Below are 25,770 nucleotides of genomic sequence, written 5' to 3'. Positions count from 1 at the left end.
CATTTCAAGATGTCTTTCTGGTTGCTAAGCAATCACAACAAATCAACTTTCAGAATCAGATGGTGATTTCTTAAAATAGAACCTTTATTATATAAAATGCTTTCATACAAAATTATCATAAGATTAGACTATACAAGGCATTTGTACACGAGACAAAAGGCACAGGAAGCTCATGAACAGACGATTTTTGTAGTTGGTGCCATCTGTGGGTCAGGACCCTCCCACTGCTGTGGGGGGGGGGGGGGGGGGGGTGGCGTGAACTGAACCAAATAACACAAAGTAAACAGATGTCTGAACCTGATCAGTAATTTTATTCGGGATGTTTAGCACGATAGTAATAATGGAATAAAATATAACACCATCGGTTTTATTTTATTATCATTAGAATAAACATCTTGATCAAGCTCTACTAGAATCAATATCATAGAGGAGCGCTTAAAAGCCAATGTTTTTGTGCCTGGCTGAAGGCATAGCAATTAATAATGTTAATGTCAGTGCTGCCTAAATTATCTTTAACCTTTATAATCAGAAAGCCAGAATAATGCAACTAATATTCAAAGTCTTCAGAAATAAGTGCTTTGCTTTGAGGGTCACAGAATCTCAGGGTTCATGCCTGCACCATGCAGTGCTTAAAATATTGTACTTTGAATTCAAGAGTACTTCAAAGCAAATTTAAATATAAATGAGGAGAGAATAACCATGCATGATGCAAACAGTCCATATTGACAAACTAGGACTAGACTGCGCTGACTTGAGTTTGGATGGAGGGATCACTCAAAATATCGTGTCGTTTATTTTTCCATAATCACTCCAAAGAGTTTCATGACAAAAGACGATTCTCTTATTCAGTTACCTGGGTCTGTCAGTCTACATACACAGAAAACCGGCTGGATACCGGCACTCCAGGAGCAAGGTTGCCTACCCCTGGTCTACATGTTTAAAGAACAGAGACTAGCAAAGGTGAGGGCAGCATCAACCAGTCAAGGGTCAACCCAGTCCCCCCCCCTCCTCCCCCCCCAGATCACTATAGCTGATGGCCAACTTCACATCTATGGTTTGAGGTTAGAGTTGGCAAACGGCTACACGACATGCAAGAAAAATTAGCACGATGCTCCTGCTTTAAGGTCGGGCTACAAACAGAACAATGTCTGTCTGCTCTTTTACAGAAGTTGCCGTGTAACCATGTGTTCTCATATGGACTGTGATCCAAACATACACACACAAACACACACACACACACACACACAAAAATGAAACAAAAGAACAAGTGTAATGCACTGCACAGGATTAATAACTTACAGCTTTAAACATCTGTATAATCATTTCATAATTCATCTCTTTAAATGTGAATTTTGCATTTTGTCATTATTCAGAATACAGGTTATATGTACAGTAGCAGCAAACACACTTTTGGTAAACTGGGAAAAACACCCAAACCATCACGGAGGGACAGATTCAGTCACATACAAATTAATTCATAAAAAAAGCATAACAGTATTTAAAGCTCAGTTGTACATATTTACAAAACAGCTTAAAGTTTTGGTTTTTCTTTCAGGTCACATGTCTCATTGGGAAATATGTTAAAGAGTAAATTGTGTCTGTCAACCAACCAGAACCTACAGCCCCATAGGACCCATCATACTGTACAGTGGCTACTAGCTGGAGAATTCAGCTCTACACGTACAATTTGTACTACTGACTGCTAAAATAACTTAATGCTAAATTTCACTTAAGATTTTTTGTCACAGAGTGCATGGCTCAAAAGGTCAAGTTGAAAAGCAACCATTACAGGTAAATAAAACACCGATTCACATTTCTCCAGCAGTGAGCCATTAATATTTTTCCAACAAAGTTCCCTTTTATTGACAATAAAAGGGCATGGATCATTGATCCTCTTTATTGTGGTGTAAAGGCAGCATTTCAGGTAATGCTGGCATCTTTTATGCTAACACGCAAGGGTCGCAAGTCAGGTGGACTTGGCGGACGAGCCAATGAGATCCCACAAGTGCATCGAGTCGCTGAAGTCAGGAGATCTTCCCTCCTCGACTTCTGTTCAGCTTTCCCATGAAGCAGACGTGCAATTTTTTTTTCCTGGCCGCTGCCATTGTCGCTGTGCCATTTCACCTCATTTTCACTGACAATTTTTAAGCAACGTTTTTCTGCAATTTCCTGCCAGGGATTTTCAAGCAATTTTGAGGGTAAGAGTCCCTGGTGAGATCGCGGGGCGGTAGATGCTGCACTAGGCCAGCAGCCAGCTAGAATTCTTTAGGCTCAGGTTGTACCAAGGGGCCCGAAGTACAACCCACTTTCCCTGGAACTTCCTGTCTTGCCAACCTCATTCCAGGAAGGAATTTATCCCAATTCCTTTCCTTCCCTCCCACCCTTACAGGAACTGGTGACCATTAGTGGAAATTAATAAAATATACTCATCTGATCTGTTCATATTTTTAAGAAGTATTTACAAATGTGGCAGCCCCCCCCATCTGCCGTGGTCATGAGGAGTCAGTGCAGGGTGAGGGTGGTGGTGGACACAAGTGGAAGTAGCTGCGTTCGGTGGAAGGCGATGGGGGGCAGCTTTCTTCTGCAGACAGGTACTGGCTGCGGGGAGTGGGAGGGGGAGGGTATGGGTCCGAATCCGAGTTCAGGTCCATGTAGTACTTGTTGCTCTTCCACCGGCTGGTGGTGTAGTCACTGTCGCACACATCTGTGCTGCACGGGGTTGTGGGCGGAGCCAAGCCCCGCATCAGATATGGCCTTGAGGGAAGGAGAGAGAAGAGAAGGGAAGAGGGAGGAAATGTCAGACTGGGAGCAATGGTACTTTAGTGGGCAATGTGGTTTAACTGGTCACACATGTCGGTTTACACAGCTGCCAGTATTCAAAGTTCATATTTAGACACATATGTAAACCCTGAAACTGAAGCATAAGATTATCTTAGCCTGTCGTTTCACGTGAACGAACGTCGGAAAAGAATCGATATCACGCAGATTTCATTTACATTGATGACTGTATGTATGACATAAAATGAAAAGACCGGTAGCTCTGTTGTAGGACATCTTGCCAAGTCAACTAAAGACTGGCAGGTGATCCTGGTACATCAGATCAGATGGCTTGTTCTCCACCTGCGTGGGACACTGGATAACCAGTTTGGAAGAACTGACCTGTAGGACCTAGTAGTGGAGGGGCTGTTGGAGGAGTAGAACATTTCGGCGTTGTACAAGGAACGGTCTGTGGCTGGAGAGGGCGGAGGGTTGAGTATCTGTAGAAGCAGACAGAAAGAGGCCGACATGGTGAGTTCAGCAGTGTCAGCACTGCTTTGAGAGAGCAGTGCGTGGGCAAGGTTCTACCTGAGGGTAGAAGGCAGCTTTGGTGCTGGATGAGCTACTGGAAGATGCGCCGGTGACGTGGTTCCGGTCGTAGAGTGGTGCTCCGCTACTGCTACTTCCCATCAGGCTCATGGAACTCATCATAGACTTCCCACAGGATATACCTATAGCGGCACGGTCAGAGTATGGTCAGGGCACGGTCAGAGTATGGTCAGGGCACGGTATATTGATGATCGCCACATTCATGAGAGGTACATCCACACTCACAGAACGTAGCCTAGGAGTACAGATTCACACGGTTCACTCACATAAGACACACACATGCAAACCGCAGAGAGAACTCAAGATTTACTAGCTCAACATAGAGAATAAGCCACAGGAAACCCAGTCAACTCAAGTCAGCAAGTGAAGCGGTCAGGAAAACAGATGCTAAGACCTGAGCCAGCAAAGTCTGGTACTTCACAAAAACACAGACCCACAGAAGGGGGGAAAAAACCATAAGCACATTGAATAAATAAGCTTCGTTTGGTCCGTTTTCACTTAAATTCACTTTGCGAACATAAGGAGCAAATTCTGACCTGGCATTAAAACAGGGTGGGGAAACAGATGTTTCCAAATGAATACCTCTTTTGTTACCTAAGCTATTACAAAGAGAAAAGTCCAACAGGAGAAGAGGCAGGACCAAATGCAGCGGGACGTCCTGGGAGAGCTCACCGGTGAATGTGCCATGTTGCTGGTTGCCCGGGGCGATGAAGTTCAGGGGTACATGAGGTGCCCCACTGATGTACTCATGGGGGAAGGCACCACTAGGGCCCTTGTAGCGTCTGCACACCACCCGCTGGCAGACGAAGTACATGCCGCCCATCACAAAGACAGACAGGATGATGCCAATGACCGGCCCGATTGCACTGGTGTGGCCGGAGATCTCATTGAACGAGGGATGTGGCACCTCTGCAGGGACACACACACACACACAGACAGACAGACACAGACACACACACACACACACAGACAGACAGACAGACACAGACACACACACACACACAGACAGACAGACACAGACACACACACACACACACAGACAGACAGACAGACAGACACAGACACACACACAGAGAACCCAGATAATAGATCAGCTATCAGCTTCTTCCTTCCAGAGAACCACCAAAAATTTTGCTTGTGGAAATTTTACTTACACAAAAATGTTCTTAGAGCAGAAGGACAAATGATTGGTTCAGAGAGATGACCAATTAGATTGTAGAGGAGGTGGGGCCAAGCAACTATAGGAGGCATGACCAAGATTTCTGATTGGTTGATCCCACCTCCTCTAGTTGCTTTGACGCACCTGTTATATAATCTGATAGGTGCAAAAAATCTGGGGACAAAAGTTTTGCCTGAGTGAGATGCAGTGTACAGTCCCAGCCAGTAGGAGGTGCTGTGGGCTTACCGCAGAAGAGCTCGTCTGAGTTGTCGTCACAGTCTGAGTAGGAGTCGCACTGCTGCTTCTTCTCGATACACTGGTTCCCGCAGCGGAACTGTGTGGTGAGGCAGATGGCTGTGGGGAGGATGGACCTCAGTTACAACAGGCAAGAGACTTTCCATCATTCAGAGAGACAATTCAAAAGAAAACAGGGTGATGGAAAACTGCTGACAGGCCACATGTACCAAATCAGCCACCCAGGGGAATTATGGGTATCCTTACTGTCGCAGGCCTGCTCGTCGGAGCTGTCTGAGCAGTCGATCTCGCCGTTGCAGCGCAGCTGTGCGTCCACACACTGGCCCTTGTCACACTGGAACTCCAAGGCCGTGCAGACGGGACAGTTCTCCTCGTCACTTTTGTCATCACATTCCGCAAAGCCATCGCAGCGCCAGGCCATCGGGATGCAATCGATCTCACCGGTGGCACAGGTGTATTGCTCCGTAGAACAAGTGGGGGGCTCTGGGGGGGTACAAAATGTGAGGGTCTGCTGGAATAGTCTATTTGAACAGTAAATGGGACTGAGGAAGAGGGAGATATTGTCACTTTTGGGACTGGGCTTGCTCTACGTACTGGACAGGACATTGCCTTTATCCCCCTTCTCTGTACTCAGCCCAAACATCCCTGCCTCACATCTGGCAACCGAAGGCAGTAGAACAGAAAGGATTCTGATTGGCTACCTCCACAAATGAGCAGATTCTGCAGCAGCACCAGGTGCATGGGGCAGGAACAACGTGGCGTGCCATCACCTTTGGCGATGCAGATGTGCGAGCAGCCCCCATTTTCATGGGAACAGGGGTGTGAAGCTACCAGGAAACACAAGTGTTTAAGTTAGTGGACACTTATATAAATACATGCATCTTAGGTGACAGAATTATTAGGTGATTCTAGAACATACAAAACTCCTTTGGATCCATGTCCTCCACGGCATGTATGCTGGTCAGATGCATGACCCGGACCTGGACGCGTGTGCGCCCCTCCCCAGTGACCTTGTCCACACGCTCGATCATCTGTTGCTGCCGGTCAATCCAGTACAGGTGGCCCCCCAGCACAGTCAGCCCCATTGGCTGCAGGATGTTGGAGTCCTGAAGTGTGATCCGATTGGCTCCTGAGGGAGTTGGGGGCGGGGCTTGTCAACACAACCAATTATCTGGGCCACTTATCTCAACAGCATTAAATATTATAAGTAAGAGGAACATTATTTCCGTCTTGCCACACTTTCTCCAAATAAACAAGATCCTCAACGGTGCTCAATACTGAATACATCTATAAAGACCTTTGTTACATACACTCATCCTTGGTCAGAAATGACAGGGTATCAGTACTAGGCTCGGGTGGACGGTGGGAGTTAGTGTAGAGGTCGGTGGGTGAAGGAAATGAGAACTTGGCTGGAGAACGCAGAGCCAGCCAGGTCTCCATCTGCATCCATCGATTTTCCTGCTTTTTGCTATATTTATTTTTTTGGTTCGTTCCCAAATTTCCTGGCCTGCATCCTGAGCGGGACGGTGGTGACTCGACGAGCAGTCAAACTCCCCTCTCTAGGGATCTCAATGGCTGCTGACAAGCTCCAGGGAGCCCTGGCCTGAGTCAGGAGATGGGACACCCTGGCTGAGAGCCTGACATGCCCTGGGACAGACAGCGGGCTGAAAAACTGCCCAGACCTCGACTGCGGTGTGTGGATGAAGCAGGAGCCACGGGAGCCCTGATCCATGGCAAACGCACCCATGCAACTGAGCGGCGTTGGTTCCGAACGGAACCAATATTTCATCATTGCGCCCTTTTCTGAAACTGCCGATCCTGGGTGTTTCTCAATACTAAGAACGCAAAGACCATACTCATGTTCTTGGTAGGACCAGTCTTGCTAACTTGCCTCCCAAGAATAAATTTGTTGGCGCAACGAATTATGGGATTGGTCTCGTCCTGGGGGGACGCAACTGATGCATCGATTTTTGGGACAGAGAAAGAACGAAATCCGGGGATTTTTACTGTCCTCTGTACCTCTGTTCTTAGCATTGGAAGTGGTCTCCGACAATGGAAGATGGCGTAAAACGGGTAAATGAGAACACAGGTACGGTTCAGAAGCCAGCCCCTCCCCCCCAGCCTATGATGGATGGCCAACATGCAAGGTGTCTTGCCCTGCCAGGAGACATCAAACCCCTCTCTGCTTCTGGAAAGACTCAGGATGTCTCGCAGCTGCCTAATTACAATAAAGATGAAATGGTAGGTTGCTTTGAAGTTCCCTGTACCCACGAGGCAGGGGTGGGGTCTGCAGCGAGAAGGGCGGAAGTCGCTTTTGTCTAGAAAGATTCGTATCGCCTCTTCCAAAGAACCGGATTCTAGAGTCTCTCACTTTCTCTCCTTACTCCCACCCCCCCATTCAGCACTGGAGGGGGAAAAAAAAACAGTTTCAGTCTGAAAAATGGAGAATTGACAGGAAACGCATCTGCTGTCATGGAAGCATATCCGTGTCGGATTAGGAGCCGAAATGAATAAACACTATTGCCCTAATGAGTGCTGCAAACGGACTCTAACGGCAAGGGACAGCGTGTCCCCTGCCTCCCAGAACCTCTGGTCATTAATCACCACAAAAAAAAAAAACAAATCAAGCAGGCTCTGATGTCTACCTGAAAGTAGCATAAAACTCACATCGAAACTGCAACATTATTTAATTCCATCAAGAAAAGCCCATCTGATCTTAAAAATGCACAGTTAATCTGCTGCAAAAACACTGTGTTTTTACGTCGAAGAAACAGCTGCATAAATTAGTATCGGGCAGATTCAATTACGTGGGAGGGTTAGGGAATATCACCCATGAACAGAAACCACAAGGTATGTGCCTGACTTCAGAGAGCCTGGCATCAGGATCAAAGGGGCATGATTACTCATCTGAAGGGCTTAAAACGTCCCAGAGGTGCTTCATTATGGTGGTACAATTATGGACACTTTTGTAGAGACCGTCAGAGGGCAGATATCAGATAGACGGCGACGAGAGGCAGAAGAGCGTAACCAAGGAGGTGACGCCTTGGGACCAGCGCGAGGAGGGAAGGCGGAAGGTTCCACCAGCTATGGCCGAAAAGATCACACACATCCAACAGCCAAGGCGGGTGGGAGGGGCCTCACCAGAGAGGTCGCTACTCTCAATGCGTTTGAGGTCGGCATCCACCCAGAATAGCTTCCCTAGTTTGTGGTCCAGGGCCAGGGCTATGGGACGGATCAGGCCGGTGGTGAAGAGGGACTCGCGCTCCGTGCCATCCAGCGAGGCTCGCTCGATCTTGGCGGCACGCTCCTGGATGGTGGTGAAGTACATGTATCTGTGTGACAGGAACAAGGATGTGGGGAGAATGATTAGTATAACCAACATATGAACTACTGGCGTGCGAGTTTCAAGGTCATAATCACGTCGATTTGCATTTTCTAGTGGCCACACCAAAATCGTTAGTCAACTACGTGGAAGCAAAACATCTAAAATAACAGTAGCGAAGAATGATAAGAGATAACAGGAAATACACCAGCTGACAGACCAAAACCATCCTTTCTATGAGGCATGACTGTGGAAAAACTAGTTTCTCTGATTCGCAGTTTTATCAGACTCCATGAGACACCCCGCAGAGCCCGCTGAAGCTACGACACAGATGTTTCTATTTTTCATCTTATTTATGTTTCAATCACGTCATCTTTATTTTTCCATTTAAAGCGGGACGACTGCGCGCCTGCGATAACTACACGGGTATTAACTTGCTGTGCTCTTAAAAACAAAGAGTTCTGGCAGCTCAGAAATTAGACTTTTTATCCACAGCAAAATGGACACATTTACCCTGATAGCGGTTGACCCTGTTAAGCAGAGAGCTATTTTTCAAATCACATATCCCAGCACGACAGCCCCCAACCAGAAACAAAACAAAACAAGCAAGGCAAATCTGTTTATTTTTGGGGGGAATTTCCAAACACAATAAATGAATCTGACCATATGACAACAAGAATTAATGCCTTGCTTCTAAGGCCAGTACTGTTAAGTGATTAACTTAACGGCAAACCATTGCTTTCTTGTCTTACTCCTTTTGTTTTCCTGGGTTGGAGTGAAGAAGCAGACAGCGCATCTGCTCTCCCCCCACAACAGGCCCCTGATTACAGCTAAGTTTCAGAACCCCCACCCCCCCCCACCCCGATATCACGTGAGAGGTCATCCAAGCCCCACCCAGCATTAACGCTATAAATAGGCGCCGAGAAGGATGGCAGTGGCTCTAACAATGGGAGCCGATTACAGAGGAAGCAGCCAAGAACCTTGACCACGAGGCAAACAGAAAATAATCACGGGCGGCCATCTGCCCAACAGATGCAGCTAGTTGAGCCCCAGCTCAGCCCAGGACGCTCCACAAGTTACATAAGAAGGATATACATTTTTCACTTATTCACCTACACAGAAGGATCTACAGTAACGCTCCCATGTGAAATCCTTAATGCCACATCACTAAACACCCAATCCCCAGTCACCGCAAGAGCAGCCCGAACCAAAAATAACAGGACTGTACATCTATATTTAGTCGGTCTTCTGCATGTCACTTAGTGATTTCTTTTCTTTTTTTTTGCAGGCGAACCTAAATTGAGGCTTTCAGGTTTTTAGGGATTTTTTCTGGACCCGTTTTCCATTTTGAACTCGATTGGCACTGTTGTTACATCCATCCTCCACTGCTGGGTAGACGTGTTAGAAAAAACAGAGACGAAATGAAGAGAAACCGCAGCTTATCGAGTTAAAGGTGGAATCTTCCCAGACTGCATGAGTGACCACAAAATAACTGCAAGAGGAGGAGGCGCCTCCCACCGGCGCCCCCTCCTGGCACTCGCCCCCCGCCTGCATGCCCCCTCACCCTCTCTCAGCATTGACCACAATTGCACGGGGCTTATCCTGCTCGTCTCGCAGCACCACACCGACAGAGGGGCCGGCCAGCTCCTGGATGTTGATGGTGTTGGTGGCTTCGCACGTCCAGTAGATCATGCGGCTGTAGGGGTCCAGACTCAGGTCATGGGGCATCTTCTCCATGCTCTGCTGGTGACTGGGTGTGGTCAACACCAACACAAACGGCTGCACAGGACAATGAGAAAGACAGTTACCCGTCTGCTCCACGGTGTGCAGCACATATATCAGTGGATCATTCTCTGATATTCTCTTAGGTCCTATTCAATAAATAAATATGCTTATGCTTCAAGGAAATTACCAAAGCAGAACATTTGGTAACACTTTACTTAAGGCCATGTTTTTAGTAATTTAAAAAGACATTCATAATGCATTATAATGCATTCATAAAGTATCAGCATAGCTAAAAATATTTATAAAAAGACATCATACGTCATAGCTGTGTATTTTACGCATTGACTGCCTTATGAAGCTCTCATCTATTATGCACTATAGACACCTTCAAAATGCAATACAAAGCAACCTTAATGCTTATATCAACCACTATAATTCATTATGAAGGTCTCTATAGTGCATTATTGATGAGAGCTTCATAAAGCATTCATAATGCATAATAGACATGGCTATAATGTGTTATGCCTTTTTATAAATATTTATAGCCATGTTTATAATATTTTATGAATGCATTATTATGTGTTATGAATCTGTTTCTAAATTACTAAAGACATGGGCTTAAGTGTTACCGAACATTTCTTCTGACTGTTATGTTAGACTGAAAAGAATCAGGCACAGTGCCCCCTAGAGACCAACGAGGAGAAGCCCACCTGAGAGCCATCATCGCGAGCTCGTCGGATGTTCTGCCTGCCGTCCACCCAGTAGACGAGGCGGGTCCCGAGGGTCGTAGCTGATGGCACGCACGTTACGCTGGACGTGGATGGGTAAGATGATGTCGGGGTTCTGCTCGCCCAGCACCATGCGGCTGATGGAAGTCTTCTGGCTGAAGAGCAGGAAGCTGGAGGGGGCTGGGGGGGGCAGAGTAAGAGGCGAGACTGTTTCACGTAGTAAATGATCAGGCCCTCGCCCTACCACTGCAGGATTTTAGCATGTCTACTGGGTAGATTCGCACAGAAGAAACGACAGACCCCAGTCTCACTCAGCTAGGGGGCGTAACAGCTCAAGAAGCATCACACACAATGAGGGCAAAACAAAACAAACAAAAAAACACACAGCCTTCATCCTCAGTCCTGGAGCAGCCTTGGAGAGGCGCACGGACTATCAAATAGTTTTCTTATTCGGCACAAGATATTAAACATAAATAAAAATGGTTTATGTGCTTTTTAAAAATCCCAGACACTGGTGGTCATGTACAGCTGGAGAGCAGAAGCCTGGGGTTGATATAACCGGCAGTTGTCCAGCACAGAACCAGCTGGTCATAAAATACGACGACTCATGCTTCTCAACCAGAGTTTCTCAGCCCCAGGGGAAGAAAGGGAGGGGGCGGGGGATTGGGGATCCGCCCCTGGGGGAGGGGCATCTGCATCGCAAGCCAATGAAATGTGCCGTGAAAACCTCCAGACTCATCAGCCAACCCAGGATGGGAGGAATCGAAGCATAAAAAAAAAACACATATCAGGGACATATCATCACTTGCACACCTGCATCAAAGAGACCAAAAGCGGCAGGAGAAATGAAACGGAGCAGTCGCCCAGCCCAGTCCCATGACTCACAGCTGCAGTTTCTGCCGTTGGCCTCCAGGGTGTAGTGTGAGGCACAGCGGCAGCGTGCACCCTCGGGCGTAGCCAGGCACAGGTGGGAGCAGTGGCCGTTGTTCTGGGAGCAATCATTAAAGCCATCTTGCCGGGAGGCGTGGAACACAAGGATGTCCATCACATACTCCAGGTGGCCCTGGACTATGGTGCGGTTCAGTCCGCTCCGCTTGTCAGCCCGTTCAATACTGCGCAGGTTCCAGTCCGTCCAGTAGATGTAATCGCGGTACTGGGTCAGCCCGAACGGGTGTGGCAGGTCGTCAGCAACAATCTCCCTCTGCTGGCCTTTGGGGGTAATGGACACCATCAACAACAATAGTTACTAGATTCTAAGTAACTCAAAATCATCCATTCATGCATTCGTCTTCTACAGCACTTGTCCTATGCAAGGTCTCCGGGTTCTAGAAGTTCTCGGAAACAACAGTCGCAAGGTAGGGAATAATCCAAAACATGCAGCCATCACATCACAAAGCAATTCACACCCCAGCCGGTCCACTTTCCTGCCAGTTCAAGAGTTAGCTTGGTGAACAGCTTTGTCCGTAGGTTTGTCTGCAAATCTGAGTCCAGTCAGACTGACATCCCATGCCTCATGCCCTGTGCGTCCCAGGGTAGGCTCTAGGCTTACTGTTACTTTAAACTAGATAATCTGTTATGGCAACAGATGTATTCTAGTTATAAGAAGTGCTGCATATTTACAGCTTGCATTGGAGTGATTCGGATTAAGCACCTGAAAGGTTCTAAAACACAGAACCTCCTGTCACTTAGCCATTAGGTTACAGGTTCACCATCCTGGCCTACCCATTAGCAGGTGTCCTGTCTTTTAGGGCCCCAGTTTGAAATGACCAGAAACAGGTTTACCTAGCATGTTGGAGGACTCGATCATGCAGGTGTCCAGGTCCGTCCAATACAGCCTCTGGTCAGCATAGTCGATGGTGAGCCCATTGGCCCTGCCCACCTTGTCCACCAGGGTGACCACACTGCTGCCATCCATGTAGGCACGCATGATCTTCGGCTTGCCCCCCCACTCCGCCCAGTACATGTAGCTGCAGGACGGTAAGGGCTAGCAGATTAGCATCAGCCAACAGTCACCAAACCAAGGGAGCTTGATGATCCAGGAAACATTGAAAGACTCCAGGAGCATTGTCTGAAGGGGGCTGTGGGACTTGATGTCACCCGAGCGATCGACAGCCCACTGGTAAGTGAAATAAAAACACAGGGCTTGACAAACACTCTCAGCAATGACGTGAGCCTTTATGTCACTGCGTGTTGAAACTTTGCTATATAGCAACAAGACATTCCTCCAAAGCTAAGCTTGGGGTCAGCAGAGGTTAGAGAAAAGTTCTAATTAAGTTAAAATAGATCAAGGTGATGTTGTGCTCCATGAAATGAAATGCAAAACATTCCAAACGTGACCAGAGGCCCTTGAATAAGTCTTGAGCAAAAACTGGTCAGCTCTCTTACCCATTTGCAGGATCCAGGGCCAGGGAACGTGGGTTGTCCAGATCCTTGCATATCAGCACTTGCCGGTACTGGCCATCCAGCCGGGCCACCTCTATGCGGTTGGTACCGGTGTCGGCCCAGTAGATGTTGCGGCCCATCCAGTCCACAGCCAAACCCTCGGGGTAGTCTAGGCCAAACTCAATCACGTGCTCTATGGAACTCCCATTCATGAAAGCCCGGCTGATTGTCTGTATGGCCAAATAAGAAAAAACAACTCTCAGATGCTGGAGTTGCAGCCATTTTATTGTATGCAATTATACAAATGAGGCTCTCGCATGCAAGAGTACACATGCAGAGCCAAGCACAACAAGCTGAGCAAAGGGCAGACCTTGGTGCTGACGTCCGTCCAGTAGATCCTGTTCTCGGAGACGTCGAAGTCTAAGGCGGAGGCCTCCTTGATGCCGGTGAGGGGGATGGCCACGTCATTGCTGTTGGTGCCCAGCGATATGCTGCGGATGTCGGCGCGACTGGTGAAGAGCAGGAAGGCCTCGGGCACCACACAGGTGTGCAGGTCGCTGAGCAGCTCGAGGCCCATGGGGCAGGCGCAGCGCGGGCCTTGCGGCCGGTGGAAGCAGAGATGGCTACAGCCGCCATTATCGCTAGCACATGGGTTGGTGCCTGTTGTCACAGATAGTGGAAAGGGTCACCACAGAGGAGGAAGGGGTCACCACAGAGGAGGAAGGGGTCACCACAGAGGCAGAAGGGGTCACCACAGAGGAGGAAGGGGTCACCACAGAAGAGGAAGGGGTCACCACAGAGGAGGATACAATCACCACAAATGCACTCTGATGTCATCGTTTACATTCACAAGCAAAATCTTGGGATGACTTCTCAACCCTGATCTACAAGGATCTTAATGTACAGGGACCCTGATCAACAGGGAACTAGTCACCTGAAGGCTTTAACACAACTTGTCTGTAAGACGTGAAGAAGACCAAACTTAAGCAGTAAGATCTTCTGGTATTAAAATTTCCTTGTTGTCTCAGGGGAAAACAAAAAAATGAAAAAGGTCAATTAAACTAATCATTCTCTGAGGAAGAAGAGAAGGCTGCGTTTGAGAACAGAGGTGGTGTTTTCGCGAGAATCGCCCCCCGTACCGAATGTGGCAGAGACTCTAGTCGCCTTCAGCCCCATCAGATCGGGCAGCTGGTCAATGATGATTTCCCGGACTGCCTCAGTCTTGTGCACGCGCTCGATGCTGCGCCGCTGCCAGTCCGTCCAGTAGACGTAGTCGCCTAGCAACGTGAAGCCGAAGATGTGGGGCAGTTTGTCCTCCAGCAGGGTCCGCCGGCCCGTCCCATCCGTGTTGATCACCTGCAAAATGTGTTTGTGTTGAGGGGTGGTAGCAATGAATGACACTTTTGGTACCTTGCATAAGAAAGACGATCAGATGGACACTGTACACAAGCATGCACACATAATTCTGCTGCTCTTAACCGCACAAGCCAGAAAAATATTTAACAAATTTCAAACATCTGCATCAAATCAAGTCATTGCTCACTAACTCCTTTAACACACTGTCTTGGGACAACAAACAGATAATTCGTATCCCAGTTGCAGACCACTAGATCATTACAGAAACACACATCATCTGCTTCTGTTTTTCTACACTCATTACCAAGTTGACAAGAGGCAACTGAAATATTTTGCGCACATTTGATTTAGTCGCGTCCCTGTTAACTTTGGAACATGGACGGCGAGCAAACGAGCAAGCAAACCTCCTGCAGGAAAGTTATATCACGGCGAATACACAAAATGCGACAGTGCAGTATCCCGATCACCGGGAGGATAATGAGGTAAGACGACATGCAGAGTGGCGAAAGAACCAAGAAGAAAAGAAAACAGGAAGCAAGTGCCATCTCGGTACCACTGTGTCCTTTTCAGAAAAAAGCTGCAATTACAGCCATCGAGTCCGGTCCTCACATTCCTACTACGGGGGGGAAAAACTGCCTCTTAAAATAGACATGTCAGCGGTGAAAATGTTTACATTCAGAAAGAGAGAAAAAGGCTAGCATGGGATGGACGACACTCCAAAGACTCCATACTTTTCAGGAAAGGCAGAAAATGGGTACAGAAAGGCGGCCATCAATCTGCCTTTTTTGTGTTTTTTTGTGCGGGTTTGTTTTTCCTTTTTACTCAATGTGTCCTGTCTGGCCTCTCACCTCCAGAATTATCCAGAAGGACCCCTCCCAGGGGCTTGTGGGATTGGCCCGTAACAAGGGGTTGAAAAGTTCAACCTTGCCATTGCAAGAAGGTCCTTGCTCCCCCCCCCCCCCCCGCACCCCACCCTCCCTCAGCTGCGCCCAAAGCAAACCAGCCCCCTTCCCTGCAATCATGAAAACTCGCGACTCCCCAAAATGCCTCTCTTTCATAAATACAGACGAGGCCTCCAACTTGTACAAACAGGAAAGTTATCAGAAAGCTCACAGGAAACTCCAAGGCCTTGCAACTTATACCTGTCTCAGGGCTTTAATAAGGCCCTACTGTGGACTTGGAAATTCCCCTCCAGAAAACGAAATGTTTTTCCAGCAAGCCATTTTTAGACAGGAATGCATTAAATTTTCAACAGAGGAGGGTGGACTGTTATTCGGCATTGATTATTGGGTGGCTGAGCTACCTTAAGGCATGCAATCGGGTTCCAGTGGTTTGCCAGCGATGGTTGCAATAACGCCATTGATTGTTTTGTGAGGCACAGGCCTTAAAATGAGGACTTCCTATGGAAGGGGGCGAGAGGTCGCATTCCCGTGCCGAGCACTTCCTGTGGGGAGTGAGGGCCGAGGCGGAGCTGGAGAGGCAGTCAGCGGCTGTCCCAGAGTGATGTCCACTTGATTTATTCCTCAGTGTAGACCCTCACTTCCTATGGCAGGCAGATCAGCTCAATTCCTTTCACTGCAGGATGGGGGGATGTTTAAAAAACAAAATGTAAAAATAGGACAATCTTTGTCAGGCCGCGCAGTGGAACTGGAAGAGACATCAGCGAGACTCTTTGCATACAGGAGTTCCAATATTTTCGAACCTCCAGCAAGGAAAAAAGGGCATTAAACGGCTGTTCCTACACATCTAGAGCAGGGTTATTCAAATCACAGGTTTGGAGACTCTGGCCAATCAGAACCAGTAATTATTAACTACCTGGGACAACTGAAAACAAGGCCTGGATTTGGAATCGAGAGCCAGATTTGAAAAGCCCTGCTTTAGAAGTACTGCAGATTCTGTACAATTCCCTGCTACACCTGCACGCCGGAGACCATAATAAGACACAATAATAAAACTATAAGACCCAACCTCAGCCTTCTGGCTTTTACACGCCTTCATCCTATGACCGGGGTTGGATGTACCTTTTCAGGGGTTCTACGCAAACCTAAACTTGGGGGCCCATTACCAAGAAAATCAATGATAATTTCAGGGCCCTAGGCAAATTTCAGGCCCCCAGAAGGTCCACATTTTTGCTCTCTCCCAATTCCCTGGGAGCTGAGAGGGAGCAAAATCGTGGACCACTTGGGGGTCCTCGAGGGCTGGTTAGAAAAACAGAGCGGGATCTGCATTCGACACGTAAAGGTGGCAGCGCCATGTATTACCCCTTGAGTTACCCCTTGCTAGCATGTGTCCCCTTGAGGAAGAGTCCCAGATGGGGAAATGCCACGTGAAAGACGAAACCCGTTAGTGAACAATTCTATTCAACTTCTGCTTCTGCCGAGGCGGCCAGCTTGGATTCCCTGGAGGGGAAGGTAGGTTAAACATCACATAGCAAACAGCGGGGCTCGTTTGCACAGCGCCGGACAAAGTGAGACGTGACAGGAGACGCGGAAGTATAGGTTCGGCCTGCTTTGTGTGGTTCCCCACAAATGCTACAGCGTTTGAAGTGGGAGGTATGTTTCAGAATCATCTCTTAGTCAAGAACATTCACTTACTGACATATTTAATGAAACAGGATCTGTTAGGGTGGAAATTTTTCAGGGAAAAAGGCACACGCAATCATTTTTTCAGTATTTTAGGAATTTGCAGTTAAAACGCAAGCCATAGACAGACTTGACTAATGAAGGTTTATATGGCCACTATTCAAATGTGCGCTGGATGAGTTTTCCTGGGGTCAATTCTGCCAACCAGAGACCAGGAACCCGTCACCGGGCTTAGTCAGCACTGCCGTGTTACTGCCACACTCCTTACAGCGGCCAGGGGCATCATCCTGGTTAGCTTGGTCACTGGCTACCCTCAGGAAGGCTGCCCTTACTCCGGATGAGGGAGGGCAGGGTGGGAATGTCCGGGCAGCAGCACACCGGGGGCTCTGTGCATGCCAAAGGACGTACTGACTGCTGGGGCTAATTATCATGGCGGCGTGCGGAGCCGGCCCCCGGGACCCCGCGGGAGGAGAGGAGCGGCTTGATCACAGGGGATGCCATCCAGCGGGCTGCTTTTCAAACAGGGCAACTCACTCCTGCTTAAGAACCCATGTCAGCTAGAAACAAAAAGGTAAAAAATCTCATCCTACGTGAGAAAACTTAATTTCACAGATGTTTTTACAGATGTTTGAGTTCATATATTTACCGCAGTTTCACACCAGAAGTAGAACGCTTTGTATTATATTCAACTCCATTGAATTCTGGTCAGACCAAGCAAAAGAAGAAAAGATAACTCTGTTGGCTATTGTATCAGCCCCCCCTCACTCCCCTTTTCATTTTTATAGAGGCAATTAGTCACAGCCAACGCTGTTGAAAGGCCGTAGTAACCTTGTTCTCCATGGACTTTTTGATGGCGAAATAAGTCCTCTTTTAAAATGGTGTGAGAACGCTTTTTTGACTGGGAAACTGCCACATAAAAACAGAGGGAACACAAAGGGAAAGGGGGAGAAAAGGGGGCGAAAAAAAAGACCTTGTGTGGAATTTGGACACAAGTTAGATTTGCAAAGGCTTCGATGCTGGCCAGTTGTAGACCGACAGCATCCACACAGACTGCATCCCATCCGCCAGAATACTGAAAAGTTCCACGGTCTGTGGAGTTCTGTTCTCCTGTCTGCGACTTGTTCTCCAACACAAACGCTTCCCGCTCTGCTGGCAACGACACGCTCGCCCATTCCCCCGAGCAGCGGCCTCCCAGTATTTCCTCACACGGGACGCCCCAAGGCCACTGGCCGGCACCTTACCTCGCTTCAGCTGGGCCTGAATGTGGACGCAAACCACCAACACATTCTTACCATGTGAACGCCACGTCCTCAACGTAGCATCAGACGCCTCGTCACCATCTCCCGTGGCTGTCTAACCTCCCCCACTTCCCAGCACCCCCGCCACACTCACTCCGAGGCCACATTAGGTTGACCCCCCCCACCAGACAAGCCTCGACAATTCGCTGTCTAGTACCGCTGGGTATAGCCAAACTGGCCCACTGCGCCAAACCAATCCAGAGGCCTTCGATTTCCCCATCACTTTCTTTGACACCTCCGCACCCTAGATAACTCTCACCCCCGACTCACCCCCACAAGCACGCAGACACCGCGGCGAGTCAGCAGTCTGTAATGGTGCCGTTCGCAGTTTCAGGCCCCACACCCAGCCGTCAGAGAAGGGGTCCGGCGAGGGTGAAGGCAAAGAAACCGGAAATGAAACAGGGAAAAAAAAAAAACAAAAAACGCAGACAGTCGGGATTTAAATAACTGGCATCATATTTAGGGCCTCGCTCCAGATTTGGGGGGGGGGGTGGTAATGAGCATCAGGGCTGAATGGAAATGTGATCCGGCGACGGTGGCATGAGCAATGAGCAGCACAGCCCGGCGGGGGCGGGGTCAGTGCCTCCACGCGACGACAGACAAGCGGCGTGAGGAGCTGCTGCAGTCCTGCGAACCCATCCGGTGGGACGACTGGCGCTTGTAAATTCTTGTAAGGCGTGGGCTGAGGCACACAAGGAATGCATTGTTAACAGACATGGCGAGGACTCCTCACCACAACATCGGTATATATAAAAAGGGGGGTTAGTGTACTTTGGGACAATCGCGGTAATGAGCCACAGGCGCAGCCAGAACAGAAGCCGCCCGCCCCCTGTCTGTCGCCCGCTGTGGATGTACCTACCCCGCCCCCCAGATGGCGATGTCGAGACGCTACTAGTGCTCCAGCTTGTGCCCCGGGGGCTGGTTTCTCAGCTGGAAAACACGGAGGGGAATGAGTGGCCGAACCACAGGACACGTTTGCCGGGCGGGATGCGGCTCAGAGTGTAAACACGCGTAGGCGAGCGGGGGGTGACTACAGGCCAGACGCCGTTTTGGGACGCGCCGCGGAACCGGGCCGATCCTCCGGGCGCCACACATGGCCACAATACCGACAGCGTGCTGTTAATTTAAAGCAGTGGGCACCCTCCTCCCCTTAATTGTGAAATTTGGATTCTGTCTTCCAGTGTGGAGCAGCTGAAATGGGTCAGACCAAAACCAAAAGTGGGGGGGGGAGGAAATTGCGCAAAGCGATGTTAAGCCCCGCACATGCAGCCAGAAGATGATTGATGCCGTGTGAACGTGGCCAGGCCTGGGCTGTCGCCACGGCACTGTGGCGTTTATTCTGTCCGTGCTGCGAGCCACACAGGAAAGGCGAGCTTGGCTCGGGGAGGGGGGTCCCGCGTGGATTTCCCCTGCCCCACAAGAGCCGAGGAGTGTTGAGTGATTCAATCCCCAGCAAAGGGACCACGATGTCCGCTCTGCCTCTCCGGATGTCCGTCTGCGAGGAACCTTAAGTTTCTCCATAAAGACACAAGGTTCCCTTCGTCCTAAATATGCTCTCTGTAAGAGTACTTTTTTTATACTCACATTCTTTTCAAAGCACAAATCACAACCTGTAGGAGAGAATTATGAAAAAAAAAAAAAGAAAAAAAAGTTGGATGGAGAAGCCCTGGGCGTTCGGTATGGAAAATATTACCGCCAGGTGTCCCGGACGCGCTGGCCCCGCGGCAGACATAAACCTGAGGCCATGTGAGCTCCCTCAAAGCCTGGCACCAACAGCCGGCCTGCAACAGGGGCGGACGTCTCCAGCCACGGCAACAAACACTGTTACCAAGCAATTTACTACTTGGCTGGATTAATTTGGCTCTTGACGCATGTTTTTTCTTTAAACCCGGTCCCTACCCCCACTACCCTACCATAGGCTCATTCATAGAGCATTCTGAGGTCATCGAGGAAAGAATCACCACCGTCACGCACTAGCTTTCACACTGTCCAATCGGAGGGAATTACGAATCCCCTGCAGAGATCCCATGATGATTGCTGTATAAGGCGTGTTCCCACCGCAGGAACCTTTTTCAGAAAACCAGGAGCTTCGGCCATGTTCCCACCGCAGGAACTCGGTCCGATCGTAGTTCCTTGGAGGTAGTTCCTGAACTGTTTTTTTAGTCTCCAGACTGGGTAGTTTTTGCTCGACCAAGAACTACTGAACGGGGCGCATAGCAGTAAATTTTGCTAAATGGTTAACGACAAGCATGAGATCTAACTCGTAAGTCACGTGGAAGTGCAGTAAAAACAAATAGAAATACTCAAGCAAAATATTTAGTACATGGAATTACTGTAACCCCCCATTACATTAAAAGCATTAATGAAAACCTTTTTTGCTTGTACAGTGGTACCTTGGAACACAACCTTAATTCATTCCAGAAGGCTGGTCGAGTTGCAATTTGGTTGAGGTCCAAGTCGAATTTCCCCATAAGAAATGAGTAAATGAATTTAATCCATCCCAGACCTATTTAAATGTATCTACCGACCTAACTCATGACGAAACCCATTAGCAATCAATATAAAACTAATACACACACATGAAAAAGCACACATACAAAAGCAATGAACATTAAATAAATGACAATTCCATACTCCGAAGCCAGAGCAGACACACGTGTACCACGCCATCATTTATAAGTTCTAGTTGCTTTCACTACTTTCCTCTTTGGTTTGCTGCTATCACTGTTCACTTTCTTAGGGGCCATGATCACTGTATCACTAAATGTACAATAGATAAAAGTATAAAAAGAAAATTCACCCCAACACACAAGAATACAGCATTCACATGTCGAACTTGGTCGAAAGTTACCGCGAGACTGAGAGCGATTCATAGGCATCACTATCCCAGAAGGTCCGTTCGCCTTTGTGTGAGCCCATGAGACGTTTAACCTATGAGCTTTTTGTAGCACCACTGCTCACTTGGCAAAAAGATCGCAGTTCCTGTTGTGCAGTGAAAAAGCGGCAAGGGACAAGAAATGTTCCCGGTTGAAATGGGCCAGGAACTCAGTAGGAAAGAGTCTACAGAGTTCATAAGCACAAAGTCTGTAACTACCCTGCTTGATGCACTGGACTATAATATACTGCTAGCAGGGAGAACGTCTCCCCCAGCCTTAATATACACAGGAGCTCTCACTGCCTGCGGTGAGAGAGCCGGTCGTTTCGGCAAACTCACAGCTTGCTCTCAGCCGGTTAACCTCTAATCCCATAAACCATGAAACACAAGAGAAGTCATAATGGCGGAGTGTGGGGTCAGGAGGTGGGGGAGTCTGTTTAAAACTCGATGTCCTTAATAGACATCAATCACACCAATGTGGCAGGGGGGCGGGGGGCAGCGAGGTTGTAGGCCACATGAACACTGCAGGCTGGGATCAGCCTGGAGTGGCAGCATAACTCCGACACGCAGGCAGTGGGATGGCCAGCTATTCATTGGTCCCATTAGCTTCTCACTGGCTGCACTGCCTAATAACCTAAGCTCTTTATGAGGTGGGGGCATACTTACAATCGCCAATGTGCTTCCTACAGACAAAAAGGGCAAAACATTAACACAGCAAACGCAGCTCACACTACAGGCTAACAGGCCGAGTTAAATCACTATGACTAATCTAAAAACGCAATTTTAGGTACACATGACAGAAAGAATTTAAGGCTTAACCATCGAACGACCAACATTCGCCGGACAGTCACGGCAAAGGCAGCTCAGCAGAGGTCCGGTTTGATACGCCATCTGCTCTGGACTAGCGTGTGGCTAAAGAGGATTCCTCCGGGGTCACTCCGGACCCGACGGTGCCTCCGAGGGGCATTACTCAGGACTTCTAACGTGCGGCAAAGAAAAGCCTCTCACCAGGCAAAAAAGCAGGGTGCTGCGGGGGGTGGCAATTAAAGGTAGATCTCTCTCTGTTCTGCTCCTCAGAAACGAAGGGAACAGAGCTGCGATTCAACAGAAGAAAGATGTCAGGGATTAAACACCCCGTCCCCAGCAGCAGATGGCCATGTGCAGAAAGCCTGACAATGACACCACCCCCCCTCACCCAGCCTTCCTCAACGCTAAAAGGAACATCTTGTCTTGTGGTCCGCGTCCTGTCACTCATGGTCCTGTGCCTTCGCTAATATATGCAGATCTACTGGACGCATATGCCGGGCAATCAGAAAGACAAAGAGACCGGATCTACATAATTGTACAACAAAGCAGGATTTTCTGCATTACAAACAGGACATCGGTCAAAAGACTTGATCTGAAGCATCTCTGTGCTAAAGCAGAGGGTACCCTGTGATGGGGGGGGCGTGGGGGGGTTGTATTCCGGTGGCATCAGAGGAAGAGGGGGAACAGATTCCTTAAAAAATAACAAATACAAACAGAAAAACAGGAGTGAGTATATGTGAAGTAAAGCTCACTTTCCATACTGTTTAAGGAAGAAGGACAAAAGACAACAGCATCCAGTCCGTGGGCCAATAATTTTACCTTCTTTCAGGAGTGCAGAAACGAAAAGATGAAAGGGGGCCGACTCTTGGAAGGAGTTCAAGACCAAGCTTTCGGCAGCGAACATAAAGACCGACGTACCTGCAATCACCATCTCTGGCTCTCCACTTACAGCAGCAAAAAAACTGGTAGAGTGAATGTTGTGTGTGTGTGTGTGTGTATGTGTGTGTGTGTGTGTGTGTGGTCATATATATATATTACATTGTGGGGACCAAATGTCCCAATGATGTGAAAAGGCCTGTGTTATTCCGACGTTGTGGAGACCACCTTTTCGGTCCCCACAAGAAATTCAATTTCAATCGGTGAACACAATCAAACTAAACAAAACTAAATAATGCCAAAAGTCTTGTATTTTGTTTAGTTATTTACAGTTAAGGTTATTGTTGGGCGGGGATTAAGGTTTTCATTGTCTTGATTAGGGTTATGCCTATAGAAATGTAAGGATGGAAGGATTGGAAGATATGAACACATACATGTATGTATGTATGTATTTGTGTGTGTGTGTGTGTGTGTGTGTGTGTGTGCACGTGTGTGGGGGGGGGTTGCATAGGTCACATTTGGGGACCAAATGTAACTTCCTTACTTACTTGTGAGGAACTTCCATTTGGATAACCTCAGTTTTATAAAAATCTGTGAATGCAATCAAAAGAAGTAAAAGTGCCTAATGTCTTGTATTTCGGTTGGTTACTTATAGTTAAGGTTAGGACTGGGTAGGGGTTAAGGGTGTCGTGACTGGGATTAGGGTTTTTCCCATAGAAATGAATGGTCCCCATTTAGATAGGAAGACCAACTTGTGAGTGTGTGTGTGTGTGTGTGTGTGTGTGTGTGTGTGTGTGTGTGTGTGTGTGTGTGTGTGTGTGTGTGTGAGAGATGTGACCTGTTATGCACTCAGAGCAGCTATCATGTAGGATTCAATCCCTACAGGCATTTCACATTGTGAATTGTGCAGAAACATTTTCTAGACACCCCTGTCATCAGCTCATACAACGATTAAAGGGGGGGGGGGGGGGGGGGGGGCTTCAAGGAAAACTACAAAACCCCTACCCTTATTTATTGCCGTTCAAGCAGGGACCAGGCACATTCAGAGCTGTTTTTGAAGCTCTAATTCAACAACAAAAACGAAAAAAAGTTTGGCTGTTAAAAGATAAACAGTAACATGCAAATGCACTGGCCTTAAAAAAATGAAACAGGAACCTGAACAGAAGAACAGCTAATGAGCGTGAAAAAAATTAAGGGGAAAGCCAAGAGAGAAAGCTTCATTATGGCCACTCATTAACGAGGATCCACTAATGGAGGGGTTTCTACCTATTAGCACTTCAAGCCGTCCTCCCTTTGAGCATGAAGTGGCTCTGGACGACAAAAGGCTGAACCCATTAGGTGACTTCGAATGGCTCGCATGGAACGAGACGCCCTGAACGTTTCTGCAGCCGGATGAGGCCCTAAGCCTCCAGTGCTCATCTTAGGATAAAGGGCCGCTTCTCTGTGGGGCAACCCTCTCTGGTACGCCAACCACGGTACGAAAAGGTGGAGCCCCCCACCATCATCCCACCCTCCTGAGCTCAACAGGAATAGAACAAATTCAGAGCAAACTGAGGAACTTCAGTGTTCAGGAATTTAAATACGATGAAGCGGACATTGTATATACACCTGCCTACACCCAAACAGCAGGACCAGCACCTACAGATGCAACCTTACATGAGGTGAGATGTTACTTGCCCCTCCCACCTCCTGCTCCTGTCCAGTCGTTCATACTGACCGGACAACGCAGAGTGCTCACAAATAGACTGGACCACAAAGCGGACCTTTCCCAAAATGCACTGGGCCGGGGACATCAAAAGAACCCAAATCACGCCTTAAAGAAAAATCTGGAACCAGTGCTGATATAGCGAATTCTGCACAAATCGCTTAAAGGCCCAAAACTGACATCAATGCCGTATTATATAAGTTATTGGATAGCAGCACTATAATAATTGGTTTTTTATAAAATGCTACAGCACATTTACACTGGTAGACTTCGTACCGAAAGAGGTGGACAGTCAGCACATCTGGCTGACCCCAGAAAATACCCACAAATCCTGGACGAGTGAAAAGCAGAAGACAGGCTCCGAGAGTGTGAATGAGACACAGGCCTGGCATTGGGTTCGATATCTTGGTGGGGGAACTGCTAATCGCATTGGTGCCGCCTGTCCCGTTAGCTAAGATTAACAAATAAATCTCATACCCCCTGTTCACTCTGGGGAAAAAAAGGGAGGGCAGATATGATAAATATATAAATATATATATATATGCGAGCAGCACCAAGCGACGTGGCTAACACAGGGGCTGCCTCAGCCCCACTCCCCCCCACCAGCCCCCTCCAGGCCTCTTCGCCTGGTTCTCACCTCAGATGCCGGGGCAGTTAAACGTTTTTTAGGGACCGCGAACAATGATCCCGCAGGGTGCCGGGGGGGGGCCTGTGGACTGTCACGCAAGGTTTGACGAGCCTTGCCAAATGGTTCCCTCGGTGAGAGCGCTCTCTGCTGCTCTGACTGGCCCCATTGTGCTACGGTTAAGCATATAGATTGGGGCGGGGGGGGGGGCACAGTGGAGGGAGGGGGGCAAGGCTGCTGGGTCCGAACAGTGCTGCCCAGGCGCACAAGCAGGGTCACCAAACCCTTCTATGAAAAACTATGCATCCAATCTGCATACCAGTATTGGGGGGGGGTGTTCAGCACAGACTATGCCTCACTGTGAGGCAGCTAGCTCATACTTTCTTTCTTTAAAAATTACATAAATCAACACATGGCTCTGATAAGGGAGAAAATATGGGTCCATGTGGCAGCCAATTAGGACAGATGTCCATTTGCTGCTCCCCTTTCTGGTTTTAGGGAGGGGGATCCTGAATTTTTATAACTTGGGTGAATGGGCTTAGAGACTTATGGAATCTACCAGCAGATGCTCAAAAAGCATCAGGGGCACCAAATGAAAGTCTCTTTCCGGGCAGCTTGCATCACACTGAGCAAAATAAAGAGGATTCAGATATGAAACAGCTTATGGTAAATACTAAGTTCAAATATTTGTGCAGCAAAAGCCTGGTTC

At 48.3% G+C, this 25,770-nt stretch overlaps 1 protein-coding gene across 1 annotated transcript in view; it reads right to left on the bottom strand.

The window, feature by feature from the left end:
• Positions 1–63: 63 nt before the first annotated feature.
• The window catches only part of lrp5 (low density lipoprotein receptor-related protein 5), a 46,640-nt gene continuing 20,933 nt past the window's right edge, over positions 64–25,770 (bottom strand). Inside the window, 17 exon segments of the mRNA XM_048973314.1 lie at positions 64–2,754; positions 3,160–3,257; positions 3,346–3,488; positions 4,039–4,275; positions 4,772–4,879; positions 5,027–5,263; positions 5,482–5,607; positions 5,700–5,909; positions 7,922–8,112; positions 9,667–9,881; positions 10,538–10,600; positions 10,602–10,735; positions 11,441–11,764; positions 12,338–12,522; positions 12,941–13,167; positions 13,308–13,597; positions 14,077–14,293. Of these exon segments, the coding sequence (XP_048829271.1) occupies positions 2,493–2,754; positions 3,160–3,257; positions 3,346–3,488; positions 4,039–4,275; positions 4,772–4,879; positions 5,027–5,263; positions 5,482–5,607; positions 5,700–5,909; positions 7,922–8,112; positions 9,667–9,881; positions 10,538–10,600; positions 10,602–10,735; positions 11,441–11,764; positions 12,338–12,522; positions 12,941–13,167; positions 13,308–13,597; positions 14,077–14,293 (3,267 nt within the window). The 3' untranslated portion in view covers positions 64–2,492.

Source organism: Brienomyrus brachyistius, chromosome 13 (assembly GCF_023856365.1).
Source record: "Brienomyrus brachyistius isolate T26 chromosome 13, BBRACH_0.4, whole genome shotgun sequence".
Classification (NCBI taxonomy): domain Eukaryota; kingdom Metazoa; phylum Chordata; class Actinopteri; order Osteoglossiformes; family Mormyridae; genus Brienomyrus; species Brienomyrus brachyistius.
This window is presented reverse-complemented; position numbering and strand designations above follow the sequence as displayed.